The sequence below is a fragment of the Arachis hypogaea genome, chromosome 13 (genome assembly GCF_003086295.3).
Source record: "Arachis hypogaea cultivar Tifrunner chromosome 13, arahy.Tifrunner.gnm2.J5K5, whole genome shotgun sequence".
NCBI classification, from domain to species: Eukaryota; Viridiplantae; Streptophyta; class Magnoliopsida; order Fabales; family Fabaceae; genus Arachis; species Arachis hypogaea.
In genome coordinates, this window is record NC_092048.1 from 142,933,815 (window position 1) to 142,951,846 (window position 18,032).

An 18,032-nucleotide genomic window follows, 5' to 3' on the forward strand; every position below is an offset into this window, starting at 1 on the left:
CGTTTAAAAACTACCTCGAGAGCGCGAAACACCTGGGGGCAGAATGGGCTTTTCAAAAGGGGTTTTTCACCCCATTATGAGCATTTAATGCTCGGCGCGGGAAACGAAGCGATGAAAACGGTTGCTTTGAGCAACCAAGAGACGCGCGTTGGAGGCACACCCTTCCCGCGAACAGCCGACCAGTCGAAATACGAGGATGACACCCCATTGGTAGCTCCTACGACTACCATTGGCGCGTGGAGGCACTGTTACGGCCTGGCCCAAAAAACGCACGGGCCGGTCCGACCCGATCTCTACCCGACCCGGTCACGTGCCCTCCAATCGACCCGGACACGCGCCCTGTACGGCTCACACGCGGCTGCAGGACAACGTCCTCTGAAATATGGGCCTGTCCTCGTCTTGGGGCCCACTACTGACATGTATATAAGGGGAAGATTGGCTCTTCCCCCGAGGTACGTCACCTTACACATCACTTCCCCTGCTTGTACGATTTCTGACTTAGGCGTCGGAGTGTCTTTGCAGGTGGCACCCCCCTTCGTCCATTCACCAGCTCAAGTGCTCGCCAGCTCGGCTAGTCCGCCACCAGTGCGACCCAAGTTAAGGCGTCCTCACTTACCCATCGTTCCACCTGTATACCCGACCTGTCCGGAATCCGACAACCGAACAAACACATAACACTTAATCAAGTGTTTAAAGATCAATAAAACTCAATTGTTTCATTTTTCTTCAATCTTCATTGATTCAATTAAAGCATGGCGGCAACTGTATTGGAGAGTGGTGGCTCCTCCTTGAAATCGGCATTGATATTTATGGGGACAGGCCCCTATCCGAAGTACCTCATCTCTCCCTCCCATCTTTCCTATACCCTTTGCTTACAATCGCTCTCTCTCCTTCCCAACCGAAACGTGGAGCGCGTCATCGCGATGGAACTTGCAGAAGCACGTGGTGAGGGAATCGAATGCGTTCTTGCGAGTAGGGGTGGCAAGCGGGGAAGCCCGCCCCGCCCCGCCCCGCCCCGCCAGAAGCCCGCCCTTTGGCGGGCTGGCCCGCCCCGCCCCGCCTAATTAGGCGGTCCTAGAATCCTAGCCCGCCCCGCCTAACTGCGGGCTGGCGGGCTAAGCCCGCCAAAGCTCCTCTTTTTTTTTTTTACTAATAACTACTAAGTAATATATATAATTTCACAACCATATTAATAAATTTATAATTTCTAATGGCATAAAAAATTATATTTTTTATATTCACAAACATTAAAGTCTTTGTAATTATAAATATCTAATAAATATAATTATAAACCAAATTTTCATTCAAAATATAAGTATAAATATTCTCTCTAAAGCAAAATAAACATAATTCAAAACATAATTATAAATATTGTCTCCAAAATAACATAAACATAATTCAAAACACTCAATTTTTATCTTCATACTCTTGTAAGTTAGGTTGGGGGAAGTTAGGTTTTAGGAAAAAAAATGCAAAAATACCCCCTCACTAAAAAAAACCTTAGCCCGGCGGGGAAGCCCGCCCCGCCCCGCCAAAACCCGCCAAAACCCGCGGTTTAAGCGGTGCGCACTACTAGAAAATTAGTTATTACAGACGGATATTTCCGACGGATTTTATCCTACTGAAATACAGAGGGAATTTCAGAGGGATTTTTTGTCGGAAAACAAAAAAATGAATTAGCATAAATTACAGACGGAAAAAAGAATCCGTCAATAATTCCGTCGAAAAAATTAATATTTTTTTCCATAAAAAATGATTACAGACGGAAAATCCGTCTGTAATTAAATAGATAAAATGCTACGTTTTATTAAATTATTACAGACGAAAAATCCGTCAGTAACTTAAAATTGAAAATTTTAACTTTGACCTAATCTATCCCCTCTCTCCCAAAATCCATTCACAAATAAACAGCTGCCAACTCCTACCTACCTTTATGTGCTTCTTCCTCTCTCCGTCGTACAGTTGCTTCTTCTCTCCGTCGCACGAGCTGCTTCCGCCGCTGCCGGTTCCGCCGCCGCTGGCATCGCACGATCTCTCTCTGTCATCCCTTGCGTCACACGAGCTCCCTCTGTCGCCGCTCTCGTCGCGTCTACTCCCATCGTCGCAGAGCTCTCTCCGCCGCCGCTCTCATCGCGCGTCTGATCCCTCTGGCGCCTCTTCCATCTAATCTCAACAACTCGCTCTCTCGGTTCTTCTCGTAACCATCACGAATTTCAGGTATATATATCCTGATTTTGTGATTCTGTTCTTCGTGATAAACCTTAGGGCTCAATTTTTCTGCGTCAGTTTTAGCTAGGTTTATCATACTCTGCTTTTGTGCTTCGTGAATCTATGGGTTTACTCTGATTTTGATGAATTTTTTCTGCATTCGGAAGCTTTTTTGACCTAAATGCAATATTTTGTGTGATTCATGTGATTCATGTGGTACTAGAGTGTAACTTTATTATATAATTATTGATTGACAGAGTTGTTGAATATCCACCGGGGAAGAATATATGAAATAGCATCTGTTTAGTTGATTCGAATGCAAATGTTAATGCCAGTGCTGCCATGTCTTCCAATCAATCATCTTCTGGGTCTGCTAGTGTTAAGGAGAATGCAAGCGAGGTGGTGATTGTGGATGATGATAAGGAGGAAGGAGAGTTGGAGGAGGGTGAGATTGATGATGATGGCGCTGACCCTGAAGCATCAGTAACAGAGAGGGTTCAGAGTGTTGCTGAATGTGGTGTAGTTGCTTCAGATACTGATTCCACATCTCATAAGCTCAGTGTTAGGGAGGTTCTGGAGGGTGTTACAGTTGCTAATGTGGAGGAGTAAGTGAAGAAATATTGATGGGTTTTTGTTTGTTTCAACTAATTTGCTGACATTGGAGTTTATTCTCACTGAATCGATTTTGTTTTATTTGTGGCTATTTGTTCTTGTAGATCGTTTGAGGGGACTTGCTCTACTCATGGTGCCATCAGAAATGATTTCACTGACTTGACATAAGCTTACATTGCATTGCTTTTCAATCTTCTCTCTTTACATTAGTTTCGGAACTTTGCACGGAACCTGTTTGTGATAATGCTCTTTTGTATTCATTACTGAAATTCTTAATTGCTATTTATCATTTGATAATTAAGTTAAAAGCTGCGCTGGCATTGATATTGATTTTATCATTTTATGGTTCTGAAGCCTCATGATTGATTTTTGGTTATTTTAGCTCCCCTCATACTTGGTATCCACAGGCCAGAAGGAAACATCGCAGGATTATCCTGCATGTTGGTCCCACAAATAGTGGTAAAACGCATCAGGCTTTGAAGCAACTTGAGTCGAGTGATTCTGGTAACTCCATTTTTACAGTGTAGGATAATAGCCAAGAAAGAGGGAGGATGAGAGCTTTGTAATAGTCTCTCCTCCCTAGTAGGTCTGTCCTTTTCATGGGTGGCATTATCTTCAAGGTCTAGTGACTCTTTGAAGTTTGGCACTACCATCAGTGGCAGGTCTAGTGTCAATTGCAAATGGTTGCACCGGAGATGATCAAGCATGCAAATCAATGGTGCCACATAATGGTAGCAGGTATTGGTTTCTGTCTTCACTTCAGTTTTATTGCTCAGAGTTATAATATGCTCTCTTCCTTAACATGTAGTTATTCGACTTGATTCTTGTAGTGTAGAACATTATGACGTATTTGACTTATTCTCCAAAGGGACTAGATGGGGAATGTTTTCATGAGCAAATGATATTTGTTGAGCAAGGAATTGAGCTTGTTTTATTGCAGGTTTTCATACTTTCCTAAAAAATTGAAATTATGCTGCACTCATTCCATCGCTTAATGACATGGTCCACCTTTACCACCTGGACCCTGAGGTCTGTGTTCTTATTCTATATACTTTTGTCTTGTAAACTTAGGGCATGATTTCATGATAACTACTGCTTGATTTTATCACGAAAACTGTTTATATCCCTTCACCTGCAACATTTATTAATTTATTATGCTTGAACTTGTTTATTTTTTATTGCTTGTTGTTTTCCTGGACATAGGTTGCTTTCTTGATATATCGCCCTGTGATGAGACTTCTCAGGTCTCAGAGGAGTCCTGATGTTTGCTGGCCATTGAATAGATAATCTTGGAAAGTATAACATCTTGATTCTTGCGTGCATGAAAACAAAACGGGTTTTTCAAAATATCTTACCATTCTTATCTGTGAGCAATACTTTGGTTGATCATATATACTTAATGCCATCACATTTCTATGGACAATTGATTTTTAATCTGTAGGGTAGTCAAGCTTATATACTGGACGACATTATCGACCATGTTAAATATTTGCAGCTTCAATTAAAGGTACCTATTAACTCTGGATCGTCTCAATTTTCTCAGCCTCAATCATTCTCATACATATATAACAGTTTTGCTTATAATTATTATTGTACTATCATATCAAATGCATTAACATGATGTCAGAATAAACAAACTAGAAGTTTGGCTGCATGTGAACACAAAATGAGGTTCAGTGATTTCTTTCCCCTTGAAAGAGTCCTTCATTTAGGAAAAATAATAAATTGGGGCCATACCATCAGACCAAAGTGGAGAACATTAAATTAACGCAAAGGACCATTTTGCAGTGTTTACTAACAGCAGGTTTGGTCAAGTATATAGACTTAACTTGATTTGTCAACTTGAAAATTAAAACATAGCATATGTTCCTTACAGGAACTAAGTGGAAGTAGACTACAAGCTGAATCAACTGCTATACCACTGGTTTTCCATGAGGTATATGTCTTGTTCTTAACCTTAGAAGATAATAATGTACACAAAATCATTATGAATTCATGTGCTAGTATGGAGAATATATAATATAAGGCAAATAATGGAGATGCATGTTTTGAAGCAAGCAAGGTAAAGGAATCGTCCCCCACACTAGTCATGCTCTGATCTTCTTTAATGGAATGAATTCCGATCCCTTTTATTTCCCTCTTGCTCCATTGAAAAGGACTATCATTGAAGGGGCTCCACCTCCACACTTAGCTTTAATTTGTTTCTTGAAAAATAGGAGCATAGGGTGTTGTTGCTTTCTTATAATTACCACTTGCGGAATGTAAGTGATTTTATTTATATTTATTTATTTATTTATGATGCAAAAAATCTTGATCCTATTTGGCATGTTCTTGATTTTTCTTTTTGTTGTTGTTAGGCTTGGTTTTCTTGTTACTGATAGAGACTTGTAGTAGTATTAAAATACTTAATCATTTCTAATATTTTGAAATTTTGGGATTCTGGTCTATAAGAATGTAGATGAATATAATTATGTTGTATAAAGTCATAAACTAAAAGGATCTTATAGATGCCAATTAAGTTGTATCATAATCAGTAATAGAAAATTTGAAATGTAGAAAACAGAATACTAATGTTTTTATGCTCATTTTTTATATGGAAAGGAAGCAAAATCTGCAAACTAATGTTTATTTTGTTTGAAATCAATCATCATAAAACTGTCTTCACTCTTCAAAAATTGCAACAACCTCTTTCGTCATTTCCATACCATAGGGAAGAGGTATTCTTCTTTCTCCATCATCATCTTCTACTTCAATTCTTACTGTTTTCTTTTTTTTATTTAATTGATTCATTTATGTTGTTTTCTCTTCAGACATTGCATTTTCATGTTCATATAATTGTTGTGAATTGAGGCCTCTTCTCTTCCTCAACTCGATGACAGTTCTTGATTACTTAATTGATCAAAGACTTGTATAAAGTATCCAGTCACTGCATTGAATATGAATCACTTGCTTTTAGACTTGTTCTGGTTTATTGCATTGTGTGCATTACATGTTCCAAATCTGCTATTGCTATTTAGCAGCGTCCATGATCTTTAAAAAGAACTAACCCTGAGAAATCTATGGAAGAGTTCCAAATTGTTGCAGGCAGATACTTGAAATTTAATCAAAAGTAACTGCAGTGGTAACAATTCCTTTTTGGTTCTTTTTTCTAATAACTGCAGTGTAGATCGGATATAGTAAGGTACACATCCTCTGCTCAGAAAGTGGGAAGCAGCGAATAATTTTGATGGACCAAGAATCTCAAGAAGCAAGTATATTTCCATCATCACTAAGAAGTTCAAGAAAGAATGAAGCTATCCATAAATTAGGATATTGAATCTTGATGAGTCCACTAGTAGTTATTTGTCATCTAATGTATTTAGATTGTATTATTGTATGGAAATAATTGCTTCTTATTATAAAGAAAGCGTTTTGTACTCACTGGTGTGTTTTTCTATTTATACCATCAATAAAAATTTGTATTTATTAAATTTCTATTTATTTTGTATGAAACAGGTTTATTTTTGTAATAGAAAAATAAAAAAATATTTTACCTTACCGATGGATTTACAGACGGATTTTCTGTCTGTAATCAGAGTGTAAGATGGTTTTCCAAGATTCAAATTACAGATGGAAAATTCGTCGGAAAATCCGTCTGTAATTACAGACAGAAAATCCATCGGAAAATCCTTCTGTAATTACAGACGGAAAATCCGTCGAAAAATCCGTCGGAAAGTTCGTCGCCTTTGGGAGATGGATAGAAAATTTACAGAGGGAAAATCCGTCGGTAACTTGTAAAAATCCATCTGTAATTTTTCGACGGAAAAAAAATCCGTCGGTAAATAATTTCCGACGGGGCTTTTACAGAGGGACAAAATCCGTCGGTAATTTCGTCGGTAACCAAAAATCCGTCTGTAATAAAGATTAAATCCGTCTATAAATCTGTCTGTATTAATCCATTTTCTAGTTGTGGCGGGTTAAGCGGGCTTTTGCTATTTGGCGGTCCCGATTTTCCAGCCCAGCCCGCCTTTTTTGGCGGGTTATGCGGGCCGGCCCGGCGGGTTTAGGCCCGTTTGCCACCCCTACTTGCGAGTGACGCCGCGGTTGAGGATGGATATGGTTTGAAGGAGGTGGTTGAGGAGGGAAGAGGAGAAGGATTTATCGGTGACGAAGTCGATGATGGACTTCGTGTTGAAGCAGTTGTCTTGGATGCGCTTGTTGAGGACGTCGCGCGGAGAGTATGGAAGTCGCCGGCACTTCTAGCAGCATTGATGAGAGAGAGATCTGTGTGTGTGATTGTTAGAGGTGGGTAAGTTATTGTGAGAGAGAAGAGGAATGTTTTTATAAGTTTTAATTAGATTTACATAAAATTTAAAAAATTTAAAATTAATTATTAATATAAATTAATGTGGCTTTGTTTAGTTTTTGGCTGATATCCTCTTGGTTCCATATACTTTTCCAATAAAAAATTGTTGCTGTCGTTATTCCTCCAATTGAACCTTCCAACAAGGTGGTGTTGTTTTCTTAAGCCCTTCATCGAGTTGATTTATTGATTTTTCATTTGTATGTATCGTAAACGTAGTAAATATTTTATAGATATTAATATAAATTATATATTATGTCGTATTTCATGGTTGGTATTTTTGGTTTTTTTATTGCATTGACAATTATTGGACGTTAACTTTCTTATCCAAAAACTAAGTGTTACAACACTTTTTGAAGGTGAGATATGGTTAATAATGTTAACTTTAAATAAATAGTAATTAAATTAACAAGATAAGGAATGGACTGCGAATTTATTAAAAGCCACAAATTTATAGGCACCGAAATGTCAATTTTAAACGGTTAAACAGAAAAGAGGTGTCACAAGTTAAATGGCTAATAAGGCTATATGAAGTAAGGTATTACGTAATCTGCAAGAATTATTCATTAATTGAAGAAATAAAGCGAATTCATTTTTAATTAATTAACATTAATTTTTTAATATAAAATTTTTTTAACACTATTTTTTAGAATATTTAGAAGTTAGAGGTAGAATTTAAAATTTATATTTTTAATATTTAAGATTTGTAATCTAAAATTAAAAAATGTTAATATTGTTGGAAAAAAAAAACTCTTATTAATTAAACCGCCAAAAAATCACCAACAAATCCAACGTTAGACTAGATCAAATGTGCAAATATAGAATGAAAACTACTAATATCTTCCAGTAATAATCTAATTGAAGTTAAAAGGGAAGGCTGCTTTAAAAGATTTTAATTACAATTAATTAGTTATTTTTCATCGCCAGTCTCTAAAAATATGTTTCTGGCCAAAGTTATCTATGCATAAACGAAAGTGTCTAAAAAGAGGAGTTTAATTTCTCTTCCCTTCACGTTAGCAACAAATTTGTTACCCCATCCGCCACTAAATTCAGTCACAAATTATTGATGAATGAAAATTTTTTCGTCAAAAACTATATATCAGCAATGCTGTTTTTATTGATGGATAATATATATCAATTATTAATGTGTCCCTAACATTTATATCCATCACTAAATTATGCAATCTGTTAAAATAAAATATGAGGAATGCAAAAGATTTTAAAAGTGAGTACATTGACTCTACTAATAAAGCTACGCGGTCAAACAGTTTTATTGAATAAGTCCCAACTAAGTTAAATACGAGCATTTTTTCTAAACGTATAGTTATTAAGGATAAGTATTGTTTTGGTCTCTCACGTTGAGCGTTGAAATTGAACACGTCTTCATCATAATTTTGGATTTAAAATCATCCTTAATATTTTTTTCGTATTAAAATCGTCATTTTTAATATTTTTTTTTACTTTATTATTAAATTACCCTTATTAATAAAAATATTATAAAATTAAAAAAAAGAAAACACGGGAGGAGGAGGGGAGAAGGAAAAAGGGGATGGGCAAGGGGTCAGGGGAGAAGGGAAGGGGGAGGGGGGACGGCGCCGGTGAAGGGGGAAGGGGAAAGGATGCGGGATGGGGGAAGGGGAGAGGGGGAGGAGGAGGGGGAAGGGAAAAGGGAGGAGGGGGACGGCGGCGGCGAAGAGGGAAGAGGAAAGGACGTGGGGTGGGGGGAAGGGGAAAGGGGGACGGCGGCGGCGAAGGGGGAAGGGGAAAGGACGCGGGGTGGGGGGAAGGGGAGAGGGGAGGAGGAGGGGGAGGGGAAAGGGGGGAAGGGGACGGCGGCAGCGAAGGGGGAAAGGACGCGTGTGGGGTGGGTAAGGCCGCGCCTCACTGCCACCGCGAGCCACTGCCGCCGCTTCCATCTCGCAACTTTGCCGCCTGTTTTCTTGCCTCTGCTTCTTGCTTTATGTTTATTGCTTTCTACTTTCTTGCTTTCTGTTTCTGCTTGTTGGTGTTGGTGTTGGTGGAGTGGTGGTGGTGGTGGTGGTTGGTGTTGGTGTTGGTGGAGTGGTGGTGTTAGTGTTGGTGTTGGTGTTGGTGTTTGATGGTTTCAGTGGCTAAGAGAAGGGGGGGTTGAATCTTAGCCCCTTTTTCGCTTGCTAACACTTGCTGGACTTGGAAGAAACTTTTCTATTTTTAGCTCGTCCCTAGCCACGAGACATTTTCATTTTGTCTCGTCACTTGACACGAGACATTTTTTATTTTTCATCTGAACAGTAAAAACAGAATTGAAGTAGGAAGAGAGAGAGAAGATTACACCCAGATATATCCTGGTTCAGCTGCTAAGTGCAGTGCAGCCTACATCCAGTCTCCATCACAACAATGATGGAATTTCACTATAATCATCCAGATTACAACTTGTAAAGTGCTAACCCAACTTACAAGGGGATTCCCACAGAATCATGAAACACAACACAGATGTACAAAGGAACTCTAAGACATCTATGGCTTTTTCTTTTAATTTTGCACTCTCTGCCTTTTTCCGCTCTATGGCTTTTTCATACAAACCTCACTGTTTGCCTTTTTCCATGAGACTCAAGACATGACAAAATTAAACAGAAAAATACTAAACAGAATACTTTGAAGGAGAAGAACATATGTTAGCTCAGGTAGCTCTGAGAACACTGTACCTTGCACTCTCACACTTTCTCCTTGCTTCAACCCGTGGCTGTTCTCTCTTTTTATAGAAGAGGGAAGCCTCCACACTTGAAGCCAAAACCCAAGCTTAACTTCTTTTCCTTCAAACATAACCGGTTCGGCCACAGAGAGAGAAGAGGTAACTAATGCAAAAACCAACATGCAAATACCTCTAGTCCTTCCTTGGTCATCACTCTTCATCAATCCGAGCGCTCCATCCTTGGCTTCCTCTTCAAGATGGATTTCTGGCCCTTGATGCTTCATGATGATGATGACTTCATCTGCTTCAATCTCTGCCTTCAACCATCACTTTGCCACTCTAGCTACTCCCTGTGGTGGTTGAGCAGAATCAAAGACAAGCCATCCTCCAAAGATCTTCCTTGCTGGCCGAATCTTCATCTTTCTTTTTGAGTATGAAGGATCCGAGATTACCTCACCAAATCTTACCACTTTTGGGTGATAATCTCAGCCACAGCATACTTTTCTTTTTCTTTTTCGTGCCATCAACTCGATGGTCTTTAGGCTTGCTTTCCCTTCCTTTCGGTAGCTCCATGTAGCTTCCATGGCTTCCTGGTTAATGACCGAAGAAAGAAGAAGAAAGAGATGAGAGAGAAGAGAGAAAATATTCAATGGATTTGAACAATAATCAATGAACAAAGAGAGAGAATAAAAGTGAATTCAAGTTTTTCACTTCCCTTTGTTGAGTAGCGTGTAGTGTCATAATAGCCATCAAATCAATCTTCTCTTTCTTTCTTATGTTTCCAATGCATTAATTAAATTTGAAATCCTTCAAAATAATAAAGTGGAATCCGTTGGAAGCATTTAGACATTTCATTTGCTTCATGGATTCGAATAAGGCATGGAAACATTCATCAACATTGGGCTTGGTAGCTATAGATTTCATTTTGGCCCAATATCATTTTCCTTTCGGACCATAGCATGCATAAAACACATTGGGCTATTTGAATTTTGGTCCATTAAAAGCATATGCTTTCCTGGTAAGTTTGGTTTCGGATCAAACACAGGAAGCTTTCATCAAAAATAAATATGGGCTCAGTTGTGATAACATTTTATTTTTCCGGCCCAATTATAAAACCTGCATCACAAAATTATTAATTAACATATGATTAATGAAGATTGAATTAATAATTTTGCAATTAAATATTTTAATAATGTTTGTTTATCACAAATATTAATTTGGAGTTTTCCAAACTCATCAATGTTGGTGTTGGTGTTAGTGTTGGTGGTGGTGCTGGTGGTGGTGGTTGTGGTGGTGGTGTTGGTGTTAGTGGTGGTGGTGGTGGAGGAGGCAATTCTGTTGGTAGTGGTGAGGGTATTTTTGTCCAAAAAAAATTAAAAGGACGATTTTAATACGAAAAAAATATTAAGAATGATTTTAAATCTAAAATTACGATGGGAACGGATTTGATTCCGACCCTTAATGAGGGATCAAAACAATACTTATCCCTAATTATTATCATTGTCATTTTTTCTTTTTTTTAACATCATTGTTATCGTCATTATTTTTTTCTTCTCTTTTTCAACGTTGTCATTGTTCTTCTTTTTTTTTCTTCTCCTCGTCCTTCTTCATTATCATCATTACTACCGTTGTCTTCTTTATCTTTTTCTTTTTTTTTATGTTCAGAGAACTGGAGCATAGAAATTTCGATTTACATTGTAGAAATTTTGATGCATTATACAAAAATTTTAATTTACAACATAAATTTTTAAAAAATCACATGTTTAGAATATTGACACTCAATTAACACTATAAAATTTCTATTTATTTATGGAAATTTTCTGTGCCAACATATTTTGCTTATAACAAAAAAATAGTTGTACCAATATAATAGTTGATGAAAACCAGAGAGAACTTCATATGTAAAATAGTTGAACCATATTTTGCTAACAAATGTTGCTTATCATCAAAAAAATAGTTCAACCACATTTTGCTCAATATATTTTGCTTATAGCAATAAGAAAACAAATGTTGATACATCAAAAGAGGAAAAAAAAATATTGAATTTTAACATCAATTGGTTAATTGCGTTAATATATCTTATATTTAATTAACACTACTAGCCCCCATGTGATGAATCAGCACGAATAACTGGACGACAGGTTATGTAAGTTATTACTTAATCTAACCTTATTAGTAGTAATCTGCTGACAAAAATCATCAGCAAATAAAAGTATAAAACTACAATATATTGTGTAGAATATAAATAGAAACTTAGACAATACCAACATGCAAATATAGAATGTATTTCTCCAACTTAATGAGTTCAACACTGCTTATCAAACTAAAACGCAAAGTTTTCTCGTTTTAGGAAAGTTGGTCGTGGAAGATAGATATGCAAGAATAATTACCTTATTTGTCAATAATTGTCACCCTCAGCAAACTTTGATTTCAATTAAAAAAAAAGATCAAAGAAGGAGCTGGAAGAAGGTTTAAAGTAACTGCAAGTTGTTTTAATTAAATTTTTTTAACAACATTCATTGGTTGTCACGTTGAAAATCAAATAATCACCCATCGATATTTTCAGTCCACATGAAAAAAATTAAGTAGGCCTTGTCCTTGTCCAATTGGTCAGCAAATTCAAGAAGAAGATTCCAACCAAATAGGGTTGGATCATCTTAGATATGTATACCCTTATTGCGTGCCCAATGACCAAAGAATTTTGAAAGAAACATTTCCAATCTTTTAATATTGAGTAAAATATTGTTTTTGTCCCCAACGTTTGGGTAAATTCTATTTGTATTCTTAATGTTTAAATCGTCATATTTGTATTCCTAACGTTTGTAAAAGTGATTCAATGTTATCCTGTCGTCAATTACACATCATGAACGCTTTAGTTTGAGTTTTAAAAATCTCTTCTTGAAGTTAGAATACAAATGTCTGGGATAGAATCGATGATCCATTTCGAAAAATAGCTCATCAAAAGTTGAAACTAATTCCTACAACATTTACATAATTCACTTTTCTAGGGACATAATTGAATCTAAACAGAAATAGTGGGTATAATATTAAAATCGAACACATCCAAGTGAGATCTAATTGAGAATGAATACATCCAAGTGAGAATAATTGAAAAATATAATCTGATTTGTTAGTATAATTGATAGTAGGATAACAGACTAAATACCCATTTTGGTCCCTGAGATTCACGCGATTACTCATTTTAGTCCTCGAGATTTAAAATTACCTATACTGGTCCTCCAGATTTAGATCCGGGCACCAATGTAGTCCCTCAGCCCTTTCCGGTGATGACTTAGCAAACTGAATGCCATGGTGGCACTTTCTCTGCCACGCTGGACCCTCTCTAAACGACGTCGTTTCTTTCTTTAGCGCTCAAATAAGTAAAAAACACTGTGACTTGTATATGAAGGAGAAGGAACGAGTTTTACCCCATACAAAATATTCATCTTCTTCTCTACCTCCACCATTCTTCTTCATCTCTAGTCAATGGTGTCAGTGAAGAGTTTCTGAAATCATTCATCACCCATGTTGAACTAACCCACGACTAGGTTAGAGTGGAATCGTGTTTTAAAGGAAGGAGGTTACTCTCCTCTCGTTCTTAGCCAAGGTAACCGTTAATGTTGGGGTTTAGTGGCTTTAATTTTTTTAATTTATTTTTGAAATGCATGTATGATTGTACTCTATGGTGCTGGTGTTCTTGCCAATGGAGAACCTTTATGCTTTGCTGCAACTATTTTTTCTAGGGTTTCGTTGATTGCTTGTATGTTGGGTTGGGTTGTTTGGGTGCTCTGTTTTTTTATGAATGGAACAGGGGATGATGTTGATAGGGTTAGGGCTATGCAATTTTAAACTGGTTTTTGAATTTTGGTTTTTATATCTGAACAATTTTGAATTTTACACTAAAAATTCAAGTTGATGGGAGGGGGGGGATTTATCAACATGCATTTTGAAGAAAAGAATTGCAGTTGAAATGTTAAAAGAAAATCATTGTTGTATTTATTTACAAAAATTTTCACCACAATTTTATCCATGACTAAGCATGCTGTTATATTGTCTGATTGAAACTATATATGTCTTCTTATAGTTGAGGCATTTTTACTAGAAAAAAAACTAAATGTATGCTGAACCTTTTAAATCTTTTAAAAAATAACAAGTTTATGTTAGAACCTTTTAAAAGTTTATCTATATTTCTAAAGCATATGAAATTTCTAAAATAAGAGTACCAAATAAGTACTTAAAAAAGAAGTCAAGGCAATATTTTATCTACAATTTCATGTAAACCTTAATTACATTATATTCAAATTCCAGTAAGGGAGTACTTAAATGAGTACTCAAAATTGATAAAATCTTTATGGAGAACCTTTGTGCTTTAGAAGAAAATATAAATTCCTGTTTGTGTTTTTATCTCTGAAGTATGCAAAGAATAGTGTATAATGTATAATGTATAAGCTAAGGTTATATTATCTCTTTTTTTATTATGTAGATGACTGAATTGATTGATATTATGATACATCATGGGGGTAATTTTCAAAAAAACGAAGACAACAGACTGGTTTATTCTCCGGATAACAGAGCTTGTTTAGGCAATCTTGATGTGGACACTCTGGATGTATTTTATGTGAGAAACTACTACAAAAAACTTGGTTATGGTGAAATACAGAAGTGTTGGTGGCTTGTGCCTGGGAGGAAACTAGAAGTTGGTTTGAGGAATCTAGACAGCGATAATGAACTCATCGATATGTGTTACCATGCTCAGAAAAACAAAGGGTTGGTTGAAGTGTATTATGAGCATGGTGTCTCACTTCCTGAGGTATTAGAAGGTGATACTAGTGTTGTCTACTTGGATGAAGAAGAAGATGTTGGGCAGAGACCAAGTGAGACTCCAATTCCTAATTTTAAACCCACTTTAGTTGATGCTCCCCTTCCAAATTCTAAGCCAAATGAACAAGATTCTAACTCCAATGTTGGACTAAGTGCAGCTCCAACACCCACTCCTACTACTGCCAACATTGTCCCCATACCTAAACCACAACCATCCAAGCCTACCAATGTTTCTAATAAACCCAACAGCACTACCAAGTCCTCTATACCAACTAAATCCTCCAAGCCCACTAACCCAAAACCTTCTACCAAGCCCAAAAACCCAACTAAATCCACCAAGCCCACTAACCCAAAGCCATCCACCAAGCATACAAATCCAAAAAAGTCCACCAACCCTACAAGTGCCACAAATTTCAGCAAGCCCACCCAAGTCAGAAAGCATTGCACAAGGTCTGCTTCCAAGAGAGGGATAGCACATGTTACTCAAGTCTCAGTTCATGCTGATGATTCTTCTGACTCTTATGAGAGTGCAGAAGATGAACAATATAGGCCAGGTTTGGAGGGTAGTTCTTCATCTTCAGATAAAGGGTTTGTGTCTGTCAAAGGTAGGAGGAGTTCTCTTAAGTTTAAACATGCCTCTGCCTCTGCATTTGCAAAACTTAAGGAGAAGATTGTTATTGAAGATGATGGACTAGTGGAGGATGTCTCGGATGGCGAAGTTGACATTGGTTTTATTGGTGCAGACTTTGGACTTGATCCTGGTGCCGATTCTGATGGGGCTAATTCGTGGCATTCTGAGGAGATGAAGACCCCTCCCAACTCTGAAGAGGAAATAACAGATGTTGACTCAGATGATGGTTGTCCATTGTTTAGAGATGGAGGAAGGTTTGGAGAGTTAGTGCTGGAGGTTGGTATGAAATTCACTACCAAATGGGAGTTCAAAGAGGCTGTTAGGGAGTACACAATTCAGGAAGGAAGGAGGCTTAGGTTGAAAAAAAATGATAGCAAAAGAGTGAGAGCTGTATGTAAAGTAAAGGAATGTCCATGGCTGGTGTATGCATCAAGAGACCATGAGGATACTTGTTGGCAAATAAAAACATTCAACAATGATCACACTTGTGCTAGAGAGGACAGAAACAGGGCTGCCAACCGCAATTGGGTGTGTAGTAAATTGGTAAAAAAAGTTAAAAAGTACCCAAACTTCAGGCATTGTGAAGCAATGACCTATTTCAAGAGAAAATTTGATCTTACTTTGAATAAGAATTCAATTTCTAGGGCATTGTGTGATGCAAGAGGTATCGTGTATGGTGATGAAAAGAAACAGTACATGATGGTGCGGGACTATGGTTTGACATTGCTAAAAGCCAATCCTGGATCAACTATCCAGATTGCAACCATTCCTCAACCAGATGGGACAGTGATATTTGATAAAATGTATGTATGTTTAAGTGGTTGTAAGGATAGGTTCAAAGCTGGATGTAGGCCGTTGATTGGGTTAGATGGTGCCTTTCTCAAGACTCAATTTGGTGGCCAAATTCTATCCGCGGTTGGGCAGGATGCCAATCATCATATATATGTCATAGCCTGGGCAGTTGTTGATGTAGAAAATAAAGAAAATTGGAAGTGGTTCCTTGAGTTACTTCACCAAGACTTAGGAGACTATAAAGACAATGGATGGTGTTTCATATCCGACATGCAGAAGGTAACAGTTACATAAGATTTTCATACATATGATTCTTGATATACATATGATTCTTAATACACTTGATATTATATATTGTTTTTGTGTGATTAGAGTACTTGATATTATGTATTGTTGTTGTGTGATAAGAGTTGGACTGACATGATGCACAATAATGTTCATTTAGGGACTGTTATGTATATAATTGTTGAATGTGAGGGACCTTTATGGGGAGTCATACTGAAAGTAAGGGACTATTATGGGGATCGATAATAATAATTAGGGACTGTTATGGTGACTCTTATGCATATGAGATTACAACATTGATTTTTGTGCCAGGGTCTGATTCCTGCTATGCAGGAGGTGATGCCAAGAGTGCATCACCGATTTTGTGTCTGGCATTTGTGGAGAAACTTCAACAAGAACTGGAAAGACTTGGAATTAAGGGGTTTACTATGGGAATGTGCTCGAGCCACCACATTCCAAGAGTTTAGGGACACCATGAACAAGATCAAACGTATCAGCGAGGATGCTTGGACATATCTAGACAAGTGGCCAAGAGATTCATGGACTAAGTGCCAATTTAGTCATAAGCCAAAGTTGGACAGCATATGCAACAATGCATGTGAGGTGCTCAACTCCAAGATTAAAGAAGCAAGAGCAAAGCCCATCATTACTCTTTTGGAAGAGGTCCGAATGTTTGTCATGAGAACCATTGCAAGAAACAAGGTAAAATTAAGCAATCATGTTGGAAAACTACCACCAGTAATCAAGAGTAGATTGGAGAAAGTGAGGAAGGAATCCAAGAACTGGCATCCCATATGGACAGGAGATGATGGATATGAAAAATTTGAGGTTCATGGATATCCCACAAATCATGTTGTTGATTTGGGAAAAAACTTATGCACATGCCAATTCTGGATGCTAACAGGTAATATTTATAATGTTAATCTACTTTACTTTCTTTTAGTATTATTGTCTAAATATTTTCATACTTGCTGCATTCTTGTAGGAATTCCCTGTGTACATGCATGTGCTGCCTTGTCTAGGGTGAATAAGCCCCCAGAAAATTTTTGTCATCCATTAGTAACTATGGAATCATACAAGGCAACATATAACCATCACATAAATCCAATACCTGGACAACCGCTGTGGGAGGTTTCAGAATTTAATAAGCCACGTGCACCAAAGGTTAAGCGGCCACCAGGAAAATTACAGATGAAAAGAAGAATGGATTCAGATGAAAAACATGGAGGAGGCAAGAGATTGAGGGTAGATACTAAGAACAATGATAACACTCATTTGAAAAGGCAGCTTGGAAAATTTACTTGCAGTTATTGTGGTGATAAAGGTCACACCAAGAGAGGTTGCAAAAAGAAGAGATTGGCTGATGCAGCAGCAGCAGCAGCTGCTGCTGCTGCTGTGGCTGAGGCTGAGGCTGCTACAAAAAACAAAGAGGGCGAAGGGGGAGGAGATCCAACAGCCGACCAAACATGCGTTGCTACCTCTGATGGAACGAACCAACAAGGTGAAGGAGGAAATGTACAACCTATTGATTTAGCACCTATTGTTACAGCAGCCAGTGATGTCCAACAAGTAGAACTTGATTTGTCTCAACCTACCTGTTTTGAACAAGAGGATTCTCAGCAGGTAAAGATGTAAATGCCATTTTTATATCATAACCTATTACTGTATTT

General features: G+C 37.5%; 1 protein-coding gene across 23 annotated transcripts; it reads left to right on the plus strand.

The window, feature by feature from the left end:
* The first annotated feature begins 1,837 nt into the window (after positions 1-1,837).
* Positions 1,838-6,240, plus strand: LOC112792490 (uncharacterized). Of its 23 annotated transcripts, none has more exons than XM_072212920.1 (8): positions 1,871-2,217; positions 2,466-2,813; positions 2,925-3,558; positions 3,651-3,849; positions 4,024-4,116; positions 4,262-4,327; positions 4,697-4,756; positions 5,982-6,240. In XM_072212920.1, exons 2-3 carry the CDS (start codon positions 2,551-2,553, stop codon positions 2,986-2,988), a joined length of 327 nt encoding a protein of 108 aa, XP_072069021.1. In that variant the 5' UTR covers positions 1,871-2,217; positions 2,466-2,550; the 3' UTR covers positions 2,989-3,558; positions 3,651-3,849; positions 4,024-4,116; positions 4,262-4,327; positions 4,697-4,756; positions 5,982-6,240. The 23 variants fall into 23 exon arrangements, with proteins under 23 accessions (XP_072069002.1, XP_072069006.1, XP_072069022.1 ...); XM_072212918.1 differs by having other exon boundaries at positions 3,761-3,849; XM_072212921.1 differs by lacking the exon at positions 4,024-4,116 and having other exon boundaries at positions 1,870-2,217.
* The last annotated feature ends 11,792 nt before the right edge of the window (positions 6,241-18,032 follow it).